The sequence below is a fragment of the Fringilla coelebs genome, assembly GCF_963513975.1.
Source record: "Fringilla coelebs genome assembly, chromosome: 4".
Lineage (NCBI taxonomy): Eukaryota > Metazoa > Chordata > Aves > Passeriformes > Fringillidae > Fringilla > Fringilla coelebs.
In genome coordinates, this window is record NC_140032.1 from 2,931,399 (window position 1) to 2,952,168 (window position 20,770).

General features: G+C 50.4%; 1 protein-coding gene across 2 annotated transcripts in view; it reads right to left on the reverse strand.

The window, feature by feature from the left end:
* Positions 1 to 2,316: 2,316 nt before the first annotated feature.
* The window catches only part of PTPRA (protein tyrosine phosphatase receptor type A), a 124,254-nt gene continuing 105,800 nt past the window's right edge, over positions 2,317 to 20,770 (reverse strand). For both annotated transcript variants that reach the window (XM_084204173.1, XM_084204174.1), the window contains exons 8-23: positions 20,396 to 20,532; positions 17,449 to 17,539; positions 16,907 to 16,983; positions 16,019 to 16,055; positions 14,834 to 14,931; positions 14,597 to 14,716; positions 13,536 to 13,702; positions 12,146 to 12,281; positions 10,554 to 10,703; positions 10,352 to 10,445; positions 9,277 to 9,353; positions 7,423 to 7,557; positions 5,454 to 5,579; positions 4,390 to 4,541; positions 3,620 to 3,755; positions 2,317 to 2,912 (exon numbers count right to left, since the gene is read on the reverse strand). In XM_084204173.1, the coding sequence (XP_084060299.1) occupies positions 2,838 to 2,912; positions 3,620 to 3,755; positions 4,390 to 4,541; positions 5,454 to 5,579; positions 7,423 to 7,557; positions 9,277 to 9,353; positions 10,352 to 10,445; positions 10,554 to 10,703; positions 12,146 to 12,281; positions 13,536 to 13,702; positions 14,597 to 14,716; positions 14,834 to 14,931; positions 16,019 to 16,055; positions 16,907 to 16,983; positions 17,449 to 17,539; positions 20,396 to 20,532 (1,808 nt within the window). In that variant the 3' untranslated portion in view covers positions 2,317 to 2,837. The remainder of the gene's footprint in view (positions 2,913 to 3,619; positions 3,756 to 4,389; positions 4,542 to 5,453; positions 5,580 to 7,422; positions 7,558 to 9,276; positions 9,354 to 10,351; positions 10,446 to 10,553; positions 10,704 to 12,145; positions 12,282 to 13,535; positions 13,703 to 14,596; positions 14,717 to 14,833; positions 14,932 to 16,018; positions 16,056 to 16,906; positions 16,984 to 17,448; positions 17,540 to 20,395; positions 20,533 to 20,770) is intronic.

A 20,770-nucleotide genomic window follows, 5' to 3' on the forward strand; every position in this document is an offset into this window, starting at 1 on the left:
GGGGGTGACCCAGCACCACTTTAGGCTGAGTTTGGGATGCAGATCCTCTGGGTGCCCTGTGGGGCTGCAGAAGCTGGAGGGGCTCAGCACCCCGGGGCGCTGCTGGGCTTGGATCCAGCATGGACACTCCCCCCACCCCCCCAGACCCCATTTAGGGTCTGATTTGGGGCAAGCAGGACCCCCCCAACCCGGGGCCCGTGCCTTGCCGTGGCCGGGGCAGCCTCACCTGGGCGGGGGCCGGTGCCGGTGGTGGCGGTGGTGGCGGTGGTGGCAGTGGCGGTGGTGGCAGTGGCCGGTGGTGGCCGGCAGGGCAGGCACCGCTATTTGAAGGGCTTGGTGACGGTGACGTCGGCCTGGCCACCGTTCCCACGGGGGACGGTGACCTCGCTGATGGCATCGGCCTCCCCGTGCCAGTGCCCGGTGCCTCCTTCCCCCCAAATCCCCCCGGCACCACAGAACAGCACCCTGAGACCCCTTTTTGGGGATTCTGCCCTGGGGACCCCCCAGAAGGGGCTCATTTCCCATTTCCTGGCAGTTGGGAAAGGGATGGATCCTGATGGTCCCTCTGCAGCTCCAGGGATGCTCTTGTTGAAAGGAGGGGAGCAAATTCCCCATGCCTCAGTTTCCCTACCTCACCCCAGCCTCCATTTCCTTGGTTCTCCCCCCATTTCAAATGTGTCACCCCCAAAGTGGGGCTGGATGGTGGCAGTGGAGCCCACAGGTCCCAGCTCAGGGGATGTGGCAGAGTTTGGGAAGGGGATTTAGGCAGGATCTGGCCCTGGATTATCTCCAGCAGCTGCTCATCTCTCTGATATTTGCAGTTGGATGCAGGATGGGGCCAGGGCAGATGCTGTGGCAAAAGCTCAAGGCAGCTCCTGGCACCCCAAAATTTCCCCAAACCCCCCGAGATCCTGGGAATGAAGGAAAAAAGGGGAAATTGAGGGACTTGTTGGGGTGGTCCATGTTCCTAGCTGGAGCATCTCTGGGGACAAATGAAGCCTTCCTGTTCAAGGAGGGTCCTCATTTCTTTGGGGTCACCACATTTAGCTCTGAGTGTGAAAGCCTTGGCCCAAAGCCCCCAGAATTCAGGAGTTTGGAATTTATTAGCAGTGGGGTGATGTTGGGGCTCACAAGAGGCACCAGGTGAGGGAATGGGGATGATGGCAGCAGCAAAGCAACTTTTGGGGGTGCTCTGTGTGGCTGAGGGTGTCCCCTTGCCTGTGTGCCTCCACTGAGCCCTCCTGTGAATCCTGCCTGGCTGGAAAAAGCTGAAAAAACTTGGATACTCTGACTCCTGGCCTGTTTTTACCCAGAATCTCCTAGATTCATCCCCATATCCTGAGCCTAGAACATCCCTGTCAATATTCCTGGGCCCTGCCACCCACCCTGTGCTCCCCAGCACTGTTTGGGGTGTCCAGAGAAATCCCTGGGGCGAAGCCTCTGCTCCAAACCAGTTCTCCCAGTGCCAGCAGAGGGGATGGAGCTCCCCCATTAACTGGGCATGGTGCCCCTGACTGCAGGAGGAACAAGGAAGGTGTTTCCTCAGGCACTGCTTCATAAGAAATAAAACAATAAAATCAACCATATTAACCTGTTTTTTTTTTTTCCTAATATACAAGTGCTGCACCCCTGCTCCTCAGGATATTTCTTGAGCTTTTGGATTTTGAAAGAGAGCAGGCCTGGAGTGGGGATTTGGGGAAAATCCTGCCCTGTGAGGGTGGTGAGATCCTGGCACAGGGTGCCCAGAGGAGCTGTGGCTGCTCCTGCATCCCTGGAAGCGCCCAAGGCCAGGTTGGATGAAGTTTGGAGCAACCTGGGATGGTGGGAGGTGTCCCTGCCCATGGATGGGGTGGGGATTGGATATTCTATGAGATCCCTTCCACCCCAAACCATTCCCTCATTCTGTGATCTCCCAGGGTGCCAGGAAAAATAATCTGACACCTCCTCCAGCAGCTGGGGCTGGAGCTCACCTGGGGCAAAGAGCCCCAGCAGGGATGGCAGTGACCACAGGGCCAGCCCCAATCCCTGCTCTAAAATCCAGCTCCAAACACACAGACCTTTCCTTCAGGGAGCAAAATTCCTTTTGTTTGTCTGGCCTTTGCTTTTTTGGGCTCGAAATCCCAACATTTGGGTGCTGCTGTGTGGCAATTACAGTTTCCAAACCAGCAGTACATGGTGGCCTGACCCTGAGGGAGCAAAGTTTTTAGTTTTTGGTACAAAAATGAGGGTATTTATATATAAACACACACACAGAATGAGCTTTTGTTTTTTTCTTTTTTCTCCTTATTTTTTTTTTTAAGAGCTGACCAGCAGAAAAATGTGAAACCATTTCCCTGCAGGTTTGGAAAAGCTTGTGCTGGTGGGGTTGTGGTGGTGGGGTTTGGGTTTTGTTTCAGATGAGATCCAGGATATCTTTCTTTCCTTTTTTTTTTTTTTTTTTAAAAAAAGGCTTTACTCCCTCAAGAAAAAAAAAAAAAAAAAAAAAAAAAAAAGAAGATTTACAAACAAAATAACAGCCTGTATCAACTCTCCAGAAGAGAGATGGTATGACAATATTAATCCAAACATCAAGCTATTTAATTCCCCAATAAAACATTGGAAAAAAAGGAGCCAACAGTATCTGCACTAACACTTTGCTACATATAAAATCTCCAGCTAATATGAAGCTTATGGTACCAACCTCTAAAACAGTTAAGATATATACACATAGGTTTTGTTTCTTTTTTTTGTTTGGGGGGGTATATTAACAAACAGAATATTACAAAATATTAAAGAAGGCAACTCTTCTGTCATTTGTTTTTGGGAGGGTGGGTGTGGAGTTTTGTTCCTGTTTTTCTTCACTTGAAGTTGGCGTAGTCTGAGAAGGCGTCGATGTATTCCTGCACCACCTTGTAGCAGAATTCGTACTGTTCCTGTGGGGGGTGGGAGAGAACAAATCACAGCAGGGAAATCCACACCTGAGACAGCACCTCATCTTTGGGCAGGTGTCCAGAGCAGGTCCCACCCCCTTGTGACCCCCAAACCCTTCCTGGGGTACTCACGGCAAAAGAAATTCTGCTTTCCCCTTCTCCCCTTCCTGCTCTGAGGTTCTGTTTGGATCCCAAAAGATTTTTCCTCTAAAACCCTGAGCAAACAAACCCCTCTTGCAAGACCTCACCCAGCCCCACCTGCTCCAGCCCTACCAACCTGCAGGGTTCCACAGCCACTCCAGGAATTTCAGCTCATTAATGTATGGACTGTGCCTGAGGATGTCCCCAAGGAGGTTCCTACAACTTCTGTCAGTGCTTAAAAGGCATTTGATGCCTTAACAAGAGGAAGGGGAGACAGCTCCTGGCCCACCCTCGCAGAATCATGGATCCTGGAATGGTTTGGGTTGGAAGGAACCTTAAGGATGACCTTGCTCCAACCCCCTGCCATGGCAGGGACACCTTCCACTGTCCCAGGCTGCTCCAAGCCCTGTCCAGCCTGGCCCTGGACACTTCCAGGGATGATGAACCCACATCTCCCCTCACTCCCTCTTCCATGGAGAGCAAAAACCTTGAACCAAAGAGGTTTTTGCTCAACACTGAGCCCCCAGCCCAACCTTGCTGAGGATCTGGCAGGGGCAGGAGGCACCTACCAGTGTCTGCACCATGTGTGGCCTCTGTAGTCTTAAACTCTTGACTGTCTGAAAGACATCGAGGATGGCCTCTGCCTTCACCCTCTCCAGGACAGTGCTCAGCGCACAGAAGGTGCCCGTTCTTCCTGCTCCAGCACTGGGAAAGAGAAACCAGGAGCTGAGGGAAAACCCCTGCTGGCTTTGCCCACAGGACAATCCACCTGGGAAGCTCTGGAGAACTGGAGGAGCCAGCCCTGCCCCAGTGTCACTGTCATATTTTCTGGAAAAATCCCTTTGCCCAGGATTTCTCTCCTGGGAAGGTGAGAAGCCTCAGAGAAAAAGGAAAACAATTCTGATCTCATTTGCTTCTCCTGTGTTTTCTGATTTGGAATGTGGTTTGGAGATTGTTTATCCAACAGGTGGTTGTTTGATTGGTTTCATATGAATCATTTTTACTTAATGACCAATCACAGCCAGCTGTGTCAGGGCTCTGGAGAGAGTCACAAGTTTTTCATTATTATCATTTTAGCCTTCTGCCTGTATCCTTTCTCTATTCTTTAGTATAGTTCAGTATTCTTTAATATAATATAGATCATAAAATAATAAATTAGCCTTCTAAGAACAGGGAGTCAGATTCATCATTCCTCCCAACGATGGGGGACCCTAAAAACACCCCACCCCAGCCTCTCCCATTTTATCCAGGACACAATTTGGGATTCTGACCATCTGCCAAGCTCCTGGTGGAGCAGATCCCTCAGAAGGGTGGCCCAGCTGCTCCAGCCAGGCTTTACCTGCAGTGCACAGTGATGGGGTGGTTGCCAGACTGCTGCTGCTGCTTCTGCACCGCTGCAATGATGTTGATCATCCCCTTCCCATCCCCGGGGATCCCAACCTCTGGCCAGCCATGGAAGTGAAACTGCCGGATCTGTCGGCTCTTGTTCTCCTGTGGGGAGGGCACAGCTCCAGTCAGGCTGAGGGATCTGGACCAAGGAACCCAGGGGGATCAGGGCTTTGGGATAACAATCCCTGCTTGGGAAGGAGTGGCATTCCCAGGGTAAGGAGTAGGGGAAGTGAGGGGAATGGGGAGCAGGAGGGAGATAAGTTTTAGGATAGCATTCTTTAATAAAACAGAATATCATAAAATAATAAATTAGCCTTCTAAGAACATGGAGTCAGATCCATCATTTCCTTCCTGCCATGGGGGACCCTGAAAATACCGCAGGGATTTTTGGAAGAAGCAAGCAAAATCCTTGTAGGAAAGCTGCTTGTGGAGGAATGGCATTCCCAGGGCAAGGAGTTGGGGAAGTGTGGGGAATGGGGAGCAGGAGGGAGGCTTGGTGGTGAGGGCAGCAGGAATGAGCAGCAGGACAGGGACTCTCAGGGATAAAATCCCTTTGGGACAATGGGGAGCTGAAGGAGCTGAGGGAACACCAGCAAGGGCTCATGGCAGTGAAACCCAGGAGCACAGAGAGGTCCCCAGGTGTCACAGACATATTTTCTGAAAAATCTTTTTACTAGGATCTTTTCTCCTGAGAAGCTGGGAAGCTTCAGCTTCTCCATGTTTTGCTACTTTGGAAAGTGATTTGGAGAATTGTTTATCCAGCATGTTAATTGTTTTTAATTAATGGCCAATGACAGCCAGCTGTGCTGGACTCTGTCATGAGATTTTATTATTCATTCCTTTCTAGCTTTCTGATGAAATCCTTTCTCTCTATTTTTTTTAGTGTAGTTTTAGTATATAACTTCCTTTAATATAATATATATAACAAAACACGGAGTCAAGATTCTCATCTCTTCCCTCATCCTGGGGACCCTCAAACACCAGCAGGCCCAGGGGGAGCAGCCAGGCTCTTACCCTGGTGTTGGTCACCAGCAGGTCCCTCACTGTGTAGCTCTCACACTCCTCCTCCTTCTTCAGCTCCACCGTGATGTCCCCGTAGGACACGGAGCCGTCGGACGGCCAGTACTGGGCACACTTCTCCTGAGGAGGCAGCACAGGAGTGTTGGGAAGGAGCAAAGTTTGACAAGGAAGAATCACAGATATGTGTGCTTAGCAGAAAGATTTTTGAATGTAGAGTTTGATGAAGGAATAGAGATAGAAGCAAGTTTTGATAGAGAAGAAAAGAATTGCTGAGCCAGTCTGACTGCATAACCAAGGGGGCAAAGGGTGTGTTGGTTAGAAGGGGTTTTATGACTTAGAGCAAAGGATAAACCCACTTCAAACAAGAAGATGTTTTTACCAAGCAGAAAGCACAGGCAAACAAGCCAGCAAATGTTGCAAGTAGAAAAAAGGTCTCAGAATTTTCTACTGCAAGAAAACTGAAAAACAACTTCTGGCTTAAACTGTAATGTACTGACTTTGGAGAACAGTACCATGAATATGGCAATGACAGCAGTTATGATGGGCTATAGGTAAAAGGTAAGGTATAGATTGGTTCTGCTGTATTGAGATGCTCAGCAAAGAAAAGTCTATAATGCACTGTAACCTAAACTCAGGGTCTGCAGGCCTGCCTGCAGCTGGAGCTGACAGCTGTGGGCACAGCTCTGTCACCCACCACCCTGCACTGCTGTGACCTCTGGGATGGAATAAACTGCATTTTGGAGAGCTGCCTGGAGTCCTGCATCCCTCATTCAGGCTCTTACAAAGAAGGCCACAGGGTAACTCCTATTCTTCTCATGGATTTGGATAGAGGAATCTCCTGGCAGCTGCCCAGCACCAGGTGGTGTTGAGCTTTACTGGATCATGCAAAACTGCATTTGTATAATCATTTAATGACTATGATAAATGATATGATTGTTAAATGCAATGATTGGTAATTGAATATGATTATTGTTTAATCATAACTGTGGAAACCCAGGGCACTGGGAATATTTCTCTGTCTGCTCTGGGGTGCCCTGACCCCCAGGGCAGCACTGACTCTGACCCTCATTCATGGAGAAAGTTTCCCAGACTTCAGGATAAACTAGAATCCACAAAAGTGTGAAATAGATTGCACAGAGCAGTGTGGGTGTGTCACTTGGTGAGACATTGAGGTTTTGGGATTTTTAGTATGTTGTGGATGGCAGCAAGATGGAGGGCACAGGGTGTCACCCTGGGTTTCTTCTTCATGTCTCTTCTTCCTTCTTCTCCATGGGTCTGGGTGGCATTTTGTAATTGGGCAGAAAAGTCCCCATTGCTCTGTGGGATCAGTTATTGGGTTAAAAGGGAAAATAATCCAGGTGTCAGTTCTTAAATGGATAGTTTAGTCTTAAAAGACCTTGGAACAAGAGATTGTTGGCCATTTTGTACCTCCTAATGAAAAGCTGCCCAACTTGCATTAATGAGACTGTTTTACTGATGAGAAATAATAAACACTTGAGTCCCAACACGAATTACTGCCTTAAATGCCTTCAATCCAGACCCAGAAAAACCAACACCTGGTACCCCCCACAGCAACAAGAATCATGAGAAACGATGTTTGGGGAGTTTGGAGATTACAGGAGTCCATGCTTGGATGAGATCAATGCATACAGTAGAACAATATAAGTTTAATAATTAATATGTAGTTATATAACAATTAGGGTATAAAAATGTGTTTTGGAGTCAGATTTGGGTCTGTACCCCTGACAACCAGAGCTCTTCAATAAAAGCACTTGCATATAATCATTCTGTGATGATGTGTTTGTGAATGCTAACAGTGGGATCCCACAGGCTTCACAACCTCCCAGAATCACAGACTGGTTTGGGCTGGAAGGACCCTAAGGATCATCCCATTCCAAACTCCTGCTGTTCATTCATTTATTGATCTCCCTGGTGTTTGGTGCAGCTGATCCTGGGAGCTTACCTGGCCTCTCTCCTCCAGCTCTGTCAGCATCACTATGGAGCAGGATTTCCACTCCCAGATCATCCTCCAGAAGTCCTCTATCGTGTGCTGCAGCGGCCCTTGGCTGGCGATGTAGGAATCCTTCTGGCGATAGCCCTGCAATTTGGGAGCAGGGTCAGACCAGCAGCAGGAACCCCTTGGATATGGCTGCCTTACCAAGCTCACTTCCATTTTGGGAGGATCACACCCCCTGCACACACCCAGCTTTATCCATTTGGGTTTCCAGCACACCTAAGCAATATTGCAAGCTCTGAGTGCTGGAGCAGAGCTTTGCCTTAGCTCCAAGAACTCCAGGTATGATTTTTATTGGGCATTTGTCACCATCATATTTTCTGGAAAAATCCCTTCACCAGGATTTCTTCTCCTGGGAAGCTGAGAAGCCTCAGAGAAAAAGAAAAACAATATTATCTCATTTGCTTCTCCTGTGTTTTGCTGCTTTGGAATGTGGCTGGAAAGTGTTTATCCAATATGTGAATTGTTTTAACTTAATGACCAATCACAGCCAGCTGTGTCAGACTCTGAGGAGTCAGTCACCAATTTTTATTATTACCTTGTTAAGCCTTCTGTAAGTATCCATTCTCTATTCTTTAGTATAGCTTCAGTATAGCATAATATAGAATAGAATAGAATAGAATAATAAATTAGCCTTCTAAGAACATGGAGTCAGACTCATCATTTCCTTCCTGCCACGGGGGAACCCTGAAAATACTACAGGGATTTTGGGAAGAAGCAAGCAAAACTAAACAGCACTAGATGATCTTTGAGGTCCCTTCCAACTCAGAGCATTCTGTGATCTGTGAAACCAGCAGGAAGGCTGGATGACTCTGGCTCTTCCACAGCCACAAAGAGTTTTTGTTTCCAAACTCCTCAGACTCCCCTGTGCCCTCTCTGCAGACTGTGACTGCAGATGCTTCGTCATTTGGAGTTTGTCATTTAAGCAAAGTTCAGCAGAGGCAGGAAATTGAATCCTCAGCCCAAATTGCTTACGTGCCATGGAAGCTTTCTGATCTGGATGCACAACAAGGCAGCTGCTCCTGGCTGCTCCCACAGCCACAGCAGGCACCCAGCAAAGGAGATTTCAGGCAGCAATTAATTAGGGATGTTAGAACTGGGAATAAACTGGTTTTAGTTTAGTTTAGTCACTGGGTAAACCCAGTGATTGCCTTTTTGGGAAAAAAAAAGAGCCCTGTGTCATTAGGAGAGGAAAACAGAAATTGGGCTGGAAAAGAGCAGGGTCTGTGACTTGGCCAGCACTGGCATCACTGCATGGAGATCAACACTCATCTGAGATGTCTCCCTGGAGGCAACAAGATTGCTCAGGAGAGAAGGAAGTGCAATCACTTATCTCCTCCTCAGAGTGAGGACAGCACTTAACCTCCCTGCCTCTCCTGCTGCCACCACCCAGACAGGTGTAATGGGATTGACCTGGCTCCTCTCCAAGGGTTTGGGATCATGCATTGCTCCCTAAGCTAATCTGGTGGATGTTTTCTCACCAAATGGCCAGTGCTGTGTTATTTCCATGGATACATGGATCCTTTCTCCACAGCCATCAGCAGAGCCCAGAGGGGCAGAAGTGAGCCCAGGATTTGGAGGCTCTGCTCAAGCTCCAGCTCTCCTCTCCCACAAGAAGCTGGATACACCTGGGGGTATCTTGGAGAAAGAACCCAGCACCATCGAGTGACACAAGGCAAAGTCACGTGGAAAGAGCTGTACAAACCCCATAAAAAGAGTGTTTGGGGTAAATTCCTCCCTAAGGAAGCAGCATGAGGTGGTTTCCATTGGGAGAAGATGGGAAGAAGACTGCAGAAGACTCACATCAATGAAGGAAGCATTTACATAGTCTGTGTTCTCTTCCCCTCTCTTCACTGGAATGATTACTCGGTTGAACTCATCTGGAACAGAACAAAACCATCTGAGATTTGGGATAAACCTGCATGGCCTTTAGCTGGGGAGGCAGCAAGCCCCAAGTGGGAGATGGATAAAGGGAAGGGGAGCACAGTACACCTGCTGGGACAAGGACAGTCAGCTCTATCCTCTGCCATGACCTGGTTTGGAGCAGAGGAAGGGGATGCTGAGCTCTCCAGGAAAAGGACCTGCTCAGCACTGGGACTCCTTTCCCTTGAGGCAGAGCAGGAACCAGCAGAGAGGGTCACACAGGGCTGGTTGCCCATCTGTGTCCAGGGAAAGTCTGAATATCCTCAGGCATGGAGACTCCACAACATCCCTGGGCAATTTGTGTCAGCACCTGGTGACCCCCACAGCCAAAACGTGTTCCCTGCTGTTCAGAGGGACCCTCCTGTGGTCAGTGTGTGCCCACAGCCCCTTGTCCTGTCCCTGGCCACCCCTGGCAAGAGCCTGGCTCTGTCCTCTCTGCACCCTCCCTGCAGGTGCTGATGGACAGGGATGAGGCCCCTGGAGCCTTCTCTTCTCCTTCTGAGCAGTGCCAGCTCTCCCAGCCCTTCCTCAGGGCAGAGATGCTCCAGCCCCCTCCCTGGGCTGTCCCCAGTCTGTCCCTGTCCCTCCTGTCCTGGCACCCAGTGCTCCAGGTGTGGCCTCCCCAGTGCTGAGCAGAGGGGCAGGATCCCCTCCCTGGACCTGCTGGCAGAGTTTTGTCCCACACAGCCCAGGCCCCCACTGTCCCTTTTGTCACAAGGGCACTTTGCTGGCTCAGGTTCAGGCTGCAGTCTGTCAGGACCCCTAGGTCCTTTCCTGCCAGCTGCTTTTCCACCCAGCTGGGTGACCCCAGTCCAGACTGGTGCCTGGGCTTGTCCCTCCCCAGGGACAGCATTTTGCCCTTTTCCTTGGCCATCACAAGGTCCCTGTTTGCCCCATTTCTCCAGCCCAGTTCCTCTCCCCACACCCACCAGACACTCAGCCAAACAAGCCTTACATGGAATTATCTGAAGCACCCTGTTCTTCTTCATGTTGGCTGGCAAATTGCCCGTTCTCATCTTGTCATTCTGGATTTTGATTGAAGTGAGCTTCTGCAAGGCAAGGAGCAAAGCAGAGGGGAGTTTCAGAGCCCTCCAGTGCCAGGTGATGCCTGGACCATCCCAGCAGATCCACCAGGACAGGACACCAGCTACACTCACCTTGAACTCCTCCTCCAGCCCGTTGCTGCTGGTCCCTGGCACTTTGTTGTAGATCTTCTGGAGGTGGATCTCTAAGGAGGTCACCTCCAGCTCTGTGTCACCATACAGATAGTGCTCCAGAAGTGCTTGGTATATGAACACATACTGCATCTGCAGGGGTGCAGGGAGAAGGAGGGAGTAAAATCAAGTCTCAGTCTCTCTGAAATCTTCCATTTTAAAGTTGGTCTTACTGCTCATAACTCCCACTCTAGCCATAGAAGTTACTTTGCTTTTTTCACCCTGCTGTATACAAACCCACCACCCCCCTCTCCACCCTCTGAGAGCCCAAAAAACTGAGTGACAACCTTCCTGCCACCAAATGGGGACTGTTGCTTTATTTACCACACCAAGCAAAGCAGATGTGACACAAAATGTTCTCCAAGCCTGGAGAAAAGGAGGCCCAGGGGAGACCTTCTGGCTCCACAAGATTCCCTGACAGGAGGGAAGAGCCAGGAGGAAACAAGGAATAGGGTGAGAGGGAATGGCCTCAAGGTGTGCCAGGGTAGGGTCAGGTGGGATACTGGATCAATTTCTTCATGGAAAGGGTTGTCCAGCCCTGGTACAGCTGCCCAGGGCAGTGCTGGAGTCCCCATCCCTTGAAGGATTTAAAAGCCCTGTGGATGTGGCACTTGGGGACATGGATCAGTGGTGGCCTTGGCAGTGCTGACGGTATAGTTGGACTCTATCTCAAGGATCTTTCCCAACCTAAATGATTTAATGATTCTACAAAGGGGATTAAAAAGAGCAAGAACCCCATGAAGAGCTCACATGATGCAGCATCATTGTTCCAGACTGCAAAGCAAGATGTATTCTATCACCATCTGTATGGCAGCTGTCTTTTGTCAAGTGGGCAGTTTTCCTTATTTCTCTCTCTGAGTGATCACAATCACTCCTCCCTCAGGAGGGGACATCTGCTGATAACAGCCATTGAATGTCACTACATGGCTGATAAGAACCACAGCATCCCACTGGGAGATGTGAGCCCAGGGGGAGGAGCCAAGCATTCCTACCCGGATATAATCTGGAGATTCTGGAACACCAGCACAGCCTCTCCACTGGATTTCCCAGAGGAACAGCAGCTGCCTCTTCTTCCCCTGGATTCCCACAGAAAGACTACACCTTTCTACAGGATCCCTGCTCCAGCAGAACCACACCTGACACTTCAGGAGGGCTGCAGCCGCATTTCCAATAGAACTGCTCCCAATACCCTGACCCACAGGGTGTCAGGTTGAGTTCTGACTCTGTCAGTGTTTTAGCTTACTGCATTGTTTATTTTATACTTATAGTTTCTTTCCTATTAAAGAACTGTTATTTCCTGCTCCTTTTTTTTTTTTTTTGCCTGAGAGCCTCTTCATTTAAATTTTATAGCAAGTTGGAGGGGGGAATAATTTTCTCCATTCCAGGGGAGGCTCCTGCCTTCCTTAGCAGACACCGTCTTTCCAAACCAAGACAATCACCCAAAACGAGGGATGACACGACCCTCACGCATCCCTTGAGTGGGTGAAGGAAATGCAGGAAATGCCTGCCCCGAGGGCAGGGCAGGGCACACTCACATCTGTCTGTACCATCTGGCAGCGCTGGGCGCGGATGCGGCTGACGAAGCCGTAGACATCCACCTTCCTCTCCGTGTGCATCATGTCCAGCATGGCGTCGATGACGATGAACGTGCCCGTGCGTCCCACTCCGGCACTGCAGGACAAGGGTTGGGACATTGGCAGGGAATTCCTCCCTGGGAGGGTGGGGAGGCCCTGGTACAGGGTGCCCAGAGCAGCTGTGGCTGCCCCTGGATGCCTGGAAGTGTCCAAGGCCAGGCTGGACAGGGCTTGGAGCAGCCTGGGACAGTGGGAGGTGTCCCTGCCATGGCAGGGGGTGGAATGGGATGGGATCTCTTCCCAAACCAATCCCTCATTCTGTGGTCATGAGCCATGGCTTTTCTCACTTTTACCCCAATTCCCTCTTTTGGCAGGGTTAGGTGGGATATTGGGAAGGAATTGTTCCCTGGGAGGATGAGGAGCCTTGGCACAGGGTGCCCAGAGAAGCTGTAGCTGTCCCTGGATCCCTGGCAGTGTCCAAGGCCAGGTTGGATGGGGCTTGGAGCACCCTGGGCCAGTGGAAGGTGTCCCTGCCCATGGGAGGGGGTGGGACTGGACTGCCTTCAATGACACCAGCAGACATGAAGGGAAGACAAAGCTCTTGGAATCAGCTGGGGAGGCACCAAGCCCCAAGTGGGAGACAGAGATAAGGGAAGGGGAGCACAGTGCACCTGGCTGGGACAAGGACAGTCAGCTCCACCCTCTGCCATGCCTGGGTTTGGGGCAGAGGAAGGGGATGCTGAGCTCTCCAGGAAAAGGACCTGCTCAGCACTGGGACTCCTTTCCCTTGAGGCAGAGCAGGAACCAGCAGAGAGGGTCACACAGGGCTGGTTGCCCATCTGTGTCCTTTCCTCTTGCTTCCCAAGAAGAAAAAAAAAATGAACTTGGGACGGTGCAGATGTGACCATCTCTGCCTTTAACCATGGTGCTTCTCCTTATTGCAATGTGGAAGCCCCTGTGGCTCCCCCAGGGTTGCTGCTGTGCCTGAAACCACTCCAGGTGAGGCCAATCTCCATGGCCACTGCTCCAGGCAATCTGTCAGCTCAGCAATGCCTTCTCCCAAAGAGGAAGGCGATCTCCTCGTGCCAAGGGAGATGCCACCAGTGCATCACTCAGCATCCAGCCAAGCCAAATGACCCCTCCAGATGAGTTGAAACACCCTAAAATCACTGATTCCAAGAACTTCCTTCAATTCATGCATTTTTTTGCATGTCCCCATGAGGAATATCCCCATTTAACACAGGTTAAATAAAGATAATGAAAAAGTCCTGACTGAAAAAAAAAACTCATTTCCTTTGAAAAAGGAGATGCTTTCCAGGTGACCCAGAGGTTGGCTGTGAGCAGGACTCACCTGCAGTGCACCACTATGGCTCCTGCATATTGGGGATTGCAGGTCTTCACCTTCTTCAGGAATTTCAGCATCCCAATGGGGGTGAAGGGCACCCCAAAGTCAGGCCAGCTGGTGAAATGGAACTGGGTCACCAGGCGCTGAGGCTTCTTGTTTGTGACATCTCCCACCTGCAGGGCAAAGGAGGACTCAGGTTAAGGAGAAATACTCAGGTTTCCCTTCTTCCCCCAAAATGAAGAGACAGAGGGAGGTGCAGACCCAAGATGGAGTTTAAGAAGCAGCATCCACAGCTGAAAGGGCATGGACTCAGGCTCTGGGACACATCAGCCTCTACAAACATGACATTTTCACCACCCAGCACCACATCCCACATCTGAGGGGTGTGAGATGCCAGCCTGTGGATCCAGCCTGGCAGCAGCAGCCATATTTCATCCCCAACAAGCTCAAACAGAAGCTGCTCCTCCATCCTTTCCCACTCCTCTGGCCAGATCATCCTCGGATTAAAGGCGGTGGAGGAAAACACACATCCAGGCTATTGGAGTGAAACATGAGGCTCAGGAGGATCATCCTCAAAGTCCAGACAGGTTTACAGGCATCATCTCTTCCCTGCCTGCCTCTGAGAGAGGCAGGAAAACAAACAGAGTGACTAAAACACCCAGAGTCTCCTTGGAGGACAAGGAAATGTGGTGACAGATGGGAAAGCAATCAAACCCAACACATACAGCGCTGGATTTTGTCTCAGCTGAGGGGATAAATCTGATTATTTTCAGGCATTAAGTGTCTGTGGGTGAGAGCAGGAACCAACACTGCTAACAGCAAGTGCTGGAGTACTTCAGGATGGAATTTCAGCCCTGGCATCCCTCAGCTTCCCTGCTCTCAGCACAGCCATGTGGTACCACTGTGAACATGCTCTTGGGAGGAATAAATTCTTAACAACTCTGGTTAAAAATGGCTGCTGGGGCTCATTTCATCCCAACTCTGCTCTCACAGAGCCTTGGAAGAGTTGAGCCAACACCTTTGGGATGCCCAGTGTGGAGATGGGATGGGGAGGTGACCCCTGGCACCTGCTGGATGCAGAACTTGCGCACGGTGTAATCCACCAGCACGGTCACGTCCTCCACGGACACTCGGATGTTCCCGTAGGTCCAGCAGCCCTGATCCGGCCAGTACTGAGCACATTTACACTGGGGAGGGGAAAAAACAAGTGCAGGTGAGCTCTGGACACCCTCACAAGGCTGGGAATGGCTCCAGGACGTGCCCATAGGGTCAAATCCCAGCCTGTGAAACCTTCTGGCACCGACCTCTTTCCTCTCCTTCAGGTTGGTCACCATGACAATTGTCGCTGTGTTTTGCTCCCAAATCATCCTCCAAAAATCATTCACTGTTTCTTCCTTTGGTCCTGAGGAGAAGGTAAAATAAAAAGTCATTTTTGGGATCAATCTCTCACAATTTGGGGCCAAACCCCAGCGTGTGAGGTCACACGTCACGGATGATCCAACAGATTTTTTGCCAATAGGTCACAGGAGGTGCTGTGGTGTCTGGGCATGCCTGATCCAAGGAATAATCCTATCACACTATACCTGGAATATCTGGATTTGTTTTATGGTCAGGAATTCCATATTTAGCTCGAGAAAGGGAAACCAGACAAACAGAGCATGGACTTGCCCAAGGTCACCCAGGGAAATTGTGGCTGTCCCAGAGTCTGCAGAAGTCCTGCCCTGGGATTTTGGGTTTTAGCCACGGGATCCCATTTCAGGAACAGTTCCCTGCTGCCTGCCAGACACGAAGCTAACTCAGCCTACACTCCCTTGCCAAGCCTGAGGCTCAGGGTGAGCCAAGAGAACAGCAGAGCCAAAGTTTAACCTGAGCCTGGAAGTGCTGAGGGACCTGATCCAGCCTTCTTCTCCAGCCAGAGCCAGGGAAACTGGCCAGGAATGCCCTGACCCACTGGCAAGTCCAGAGAGGAAATACAAAGCACTCCCATGGGCAGGTAACATCCTGTTGCTGACATGACCCCCACCCTGTGAGTGGGAATTTTAGTTTTAGGGATGTGTTTGGACTTCTGAAGACATAAGGATGTTTCTCTCTATCCAACCCCTGGGAGTGTTCAAGAGAGCTTGGAGCAAACTGGGATAGTGGAAGGTGTTCCTGTCCATGGCAGTGGGGTGCAATGAGATGAGCTTTGAGGTCCTTTCCAGCCCAAACCATTCTGTGATTTGGGGGAATTAATTAAGCATCTCCTTGGCAGAATTTCTAGAGGTCACAACACCCTCCAGCAATGGGACTGCACAGACAGGACTTCTCTCTGTCCACCAAGACATCCAGCACTGCTCTTTGACTGGGAAAATCATTTTGGGAACAATCTGTGGAGCAGCCAGGCCTCCTTTTGACCAGGGGAGGATGCAAGATGCTGTGAGAGCTCCACTGAACAGGGGGACCCAGCCCAGCTTCCCCCAACAGAGCAATGGGAATAGTCAATAATTTACCTTGTGCAGCAATGAATTTGTTTTTCTCTTGGTACCCCTGCAAGAAAAGAAGAAAAAGAAAGAAAAATTAACATTTCTCTAACACAAGAGTCATGAAATCCATCTACAGGAACAATCAGAGCTGGCATCTGCTCTATTGCTCATTCTCCCTTCTGAGGGGAGAATCAGCTCCAAAGATGGGCTGAAACAATTGAAAATCCTTGTGCAAAGGGCTGTTTTCCCACAGGAACTCTCCCCATGCTCACTTAATGCAGGAATGACCCCACTTGTTGGCACAAGGCACTAATGAAGTGGTAGCTGACAGCTCTTCCACTGCAGTCAGCCCCTGCATCCAGAGCACCACGTGAAAATCAGCATTGATCCTTGGAAGAGGGGGCTGTAGAACTCTTAAGGATTGGTTTTGTGCATTTTATTGACTGGGGAGGGAAGGAAAAAGCTCTTTTGAGTCTTGTTTTGCTTCATGTGCCTGCATCTCTCACATGACCCTTCCCAGCTGATTGGAGCCACATGGTGACAACCACAAAGGACCCATCTCCTCCCAGGGGCAGAGCAGGGCAATGCTGCTTCCATTTCAGCTGGATTCCTTGATTCCTTCTCCCTCCCCTTCCCACATCCAGCCCTGCAAGCACTGATGGCCACACTCTCCAAGAATTTCAAATCCTGGGGATGTGGCACTTGGGGACAATGTTTAGTGGTGGCCTGGCAGTGCTGGGGGAATGCTGGGATTTGTGGGTCTTAGAAGGCTTTTCCAACCTCAAAGATTCTATGATTTTTCAGCTGTTTGTTGATCAGAAATGCCCAGCTCCAGCAGGAATTGTTCCCCAGCCCTCTCCAAAGCCTGCTTGGCTTTGCCCTGGCAGGGATCTCCCCTTCACATCCCAAACTCACATTGATGAAGGAGGCGTTGATGTAGTCGGAGTCAGGGACCCCTTCCACAGGAGTCAGGTGAACCCTGGAATGATCATCTGGAGGGAAATTAAAACTCTGCATTAAAGACAACCCCCTCCACTCTGCAGCTACCTGGCCTAGTGAGAATCCAGGTGTTGGAGTGGAGCCCACACTCCTGGCTCTGCTGCAAAAACACATTTATGCCCCCAAATTATCTTGCTTAAAAACCCAGAGAGGTCCTGGATCATGTCCAAGGTAGTTTTTTTCCAACAGAGTGGACATTTGAGGACACCCTAAGCCAGACCACTGCCCAATGGTATCAGGCAGGAGTTGTTCCTTCTGACATTTCCCATTCCTTTCACTCTCCATGGCCTCATGGAGCTTCTCCTCACAGGCATCCAAAGCTAAAGCAGACTCAGCCACACACCTGGGAGGTGAAATGCCCTCATCTGTGCCCTTGCCCATCCCCAAAACAGGAATGAGGAGCCCTGGCAGGAGCCCCTGAGTGTTTCCCTCCCCATCCAAGCAGCTCTGACACGTACAGGGCAAAATGTTCACATATCTGTTCTTCTCCTTGTTCTCCTCCTTGGAAGCAGCTTCACACGTGGCCTGTATGGGACACGCTGGGAGAGCCTGAAATGGCAGGAAAAAAAAGGGTTTTCCATGAGGTTTTCACGGCACAGTAGGAACCATGTGCTGGCAAATGCCACATCTGAGCATCCTGCCCCTCCAGACACATCCCCACCACCCACACCCCTCACCTCCACCCCAGCAGCAGCTCTCCAAGTGACCACTTAAATAGCTGGGCTGGACCAGAGAGAGCCAATCCCTCTGGAAAGAGATCTGGAATCTCCTGATCCACGGACACGAGGTGGCAGCAAAGCCTCCAGCTCCGAACCCACCCGGCAGCACCAACGAGCTCATTGCTGATTCCTGTCCACCGAGGCTCCTGTGAGATTCCCTCATTAACAGTGCTGCTAATTGTGACCTGATTAAGCCCCCACTGCCCCAGCCCACCCAGTGATGGCAGGAGCAGCCCCAGGGGGCCTTTGGTGGCAGGGGGGAGGGCTGGAGTGACAGGGGACACTGTCCCTGGGTTTCCCAGTTGAGCGTAGGAGCACTGTTATTCCACATCCTCTTTGAACAGCAAAGAATGTTCTGGAGGTATCCACCATCCCTTCCTCCAGCTGACAGGATGGCAGGAAGTGTCCAGGGCAATCAGGTATTTATAACCCTAAAAATCCCCCTCCCTGGGCATTCATTGCACCTATTTGGTTTCATCACAGCACGGCCAGGAAAGGGATCAAGTTTTGTACCAGCTGGACAAAGTGGAGTGGCTTTTTTTTTAATCTTCTCCTCATTCTCATGGTGCCAGATCATGGCTTGGGAGCACAGGTCTGATGAGGATCAGCTGAGGGAGCTGGGCAGGGGCTCAGCCTGGAGCAAAGGAGGCTCAGGGGGGACCTTGTGGCTCTGCACAGCTCCTGCCAGGAGGGGACAGCTGGGGGGGTCAGGCTCTGCTCCCAGGGAACAGGGACAGGAGGAGAGGGAACAATCTTAAGTTGTGCCAGGGGAAGTTTAGATTGGATATTTAGGAAAATATTTTCACAGAAAGAGTTGTCAAGCCCCAGCACAAGCTGCCAAGGGCAGTGGTAGAGTGACCATCCCTGAAAGCGTTAAAAAACAAAAGTGTAGATGTGGCACTGATGTGGCATTTGGGGACATCACTTAATGGTGGTCTTGGCAGTGCTGGGTTAATGGTTGGACTCTATAATCTTAGAGGGCTTTTCCAATCTTAATGAACCTACCCTATTCTATTCTATTCCATTCCATTCCAAACAGATCCACTGTCACAAGCTGCAAAGCCCAGCAATGTCAAGGAGAGGTTGTAGCCATGCCTGAAGAAATGCTCTGGGCTTGTGGGACAGGCACAATGCCTGAACTCCTCACAGCTGAAGGCCAGCCTTTGTCCCATACACTGTCACCATTGTGTTTCAGGGTTAACAGCTCACTGAAATAAAATGGGCTCATTCCTGTTTCTCTGTCAAAGCTTTCTTTTGCCTGTTTGTGGATTTAAGGCCATGAGGACTGGGAGGTGGGGGGCAGAGCTTGGAAGGCAACCAGCAAGGAGGGGAGCTCTGGAAGACCCCAAGACATCCAGCATCATTCCTGAACCCAGGAAAATGTAACTCTGAAGAGCTGTTTGCTAGAAACCCTCTGCTTTATGCAGTGACCATGAGGGTGAATGCCTTATCACAGATTCAAGGATAGAATCAGCCCTGCCACCACTCAGCCTTCAAGAAACACCCTGTCCTAGACTGCAAGGCAATGTGTGTGTTCTATCCCCATCTGTCAGAGGTGGGGCAGTTATCTTCTGTTCATTGGGCAGTTTTTTCTTTATCTCTCCCACAGCCAGTCCTCCCTCCAGGAGATCTCTGCTGTTCATGGGCCATTAATCATTAATTATCTTCTGTTCATGGGCCATTAATTATTAATTATCTTCTGTCCATGGTCAGTGAGTGTCCCTGCATGGCTGATCAAATTCCATCATCCCACGGGGAGATGCTCTGCCCAGGGGAGGAGCCAAGCATTCCTACCTGGATACAATCTGAGGGTTGGAACAGCACAGCAGCCTTTGCCCCCTGCATTCCCAGAGGAGCAGCTTTCTCCTGCCCTGCATTCCCAGAGGGAGAGCAGGCCCATCTCCAGCAGCCCTGGAGCTGCAGAGGAAAACTCCCCCCTTGTGCAGGATCCTGCTGCAGCAGAAGCACAGCTGGCACTGCAGGAGGGCTGAGCCCCCCTGGGATGGGGCTGTGTCCCCACCCTGACACACAGGGGACAGGGTCTGTCTGACTCTGGCAGTGCTGTTTTGTATCACTGCATTGTTTATTTTATTTTTATTTTCTTCCCTAAAAAAGAAATGTTATTCCTATTCCCATATCTTTGCCTGAGAGCCCCTTAATTTCAAAATTATAATAATTCATAGAGAGGGGGTTTACATTTTCCATTTCAGGGGGGACTCCTGCCTTCCTTAGCAGACAGCTGTCTGTTCAAACCAAGACAGAGTCCCAGAGCAGTTTGGGCTGGAAGAAACCTCAAAGATCACCTCATTCCACCCCCCTCCATGGGCAAGGAGACTGCAGGAAGGTTTGTTCCAGGCTGGAGCCTGGAGAGAAGCAGCAGGACAGCCCAAGCACCCCCACAGTGGAGCAGAGCTCACTGAAGGCAGCCAGAACAATGTGTGCTGAGCCTGTCTCACCCAGACCTGCTCCAGGATGCCCTCTGTACTTCCTGCTCCCATATCTTTGCCTGAGAGCCCCTTAATTTCAAAATCACAACAATTAGGAGGGAGCAGGTTTACATTTCCCATTTCAGGGGGGGCTCCTGCTTTCCATATCAGACACCTGTCTTTCCAAACCAAACACCAGGCCCCAAACCCAACCCTGAGGGCAGCCTGGGTGATGTGAGGGCAGCAGCAGAGGCACTCACGTTGAACTCTTCCCTGAAGAGCTTGTTGTCATCAGCCATGCGGCGATTGATCTCCTCCTCCAGCTTGTCCACGGGCAGCGGGGGGTACTTGCGGTTGGTGCTGGGTGAGCGGGCCAGCAGGGGCATGCTCTGGGGCTCTGCAAGGACACCCAGGTGTTACAGATGGATAATGGATGGATAGGAACATTATAGTAACTATCTTGGATGGATAGTAACATTATAGTAACTATCTTGGATGGATAGTAACATTATAGTAACTATCATGGATGGATAATGCTATAGTAACCAGATGACTTCCCCGTGGCAGGGAGAAAAGATGAGGAGGACTCCATCTTATCAGAAAGCTAATTAATTACTTTATTATACTATATTATA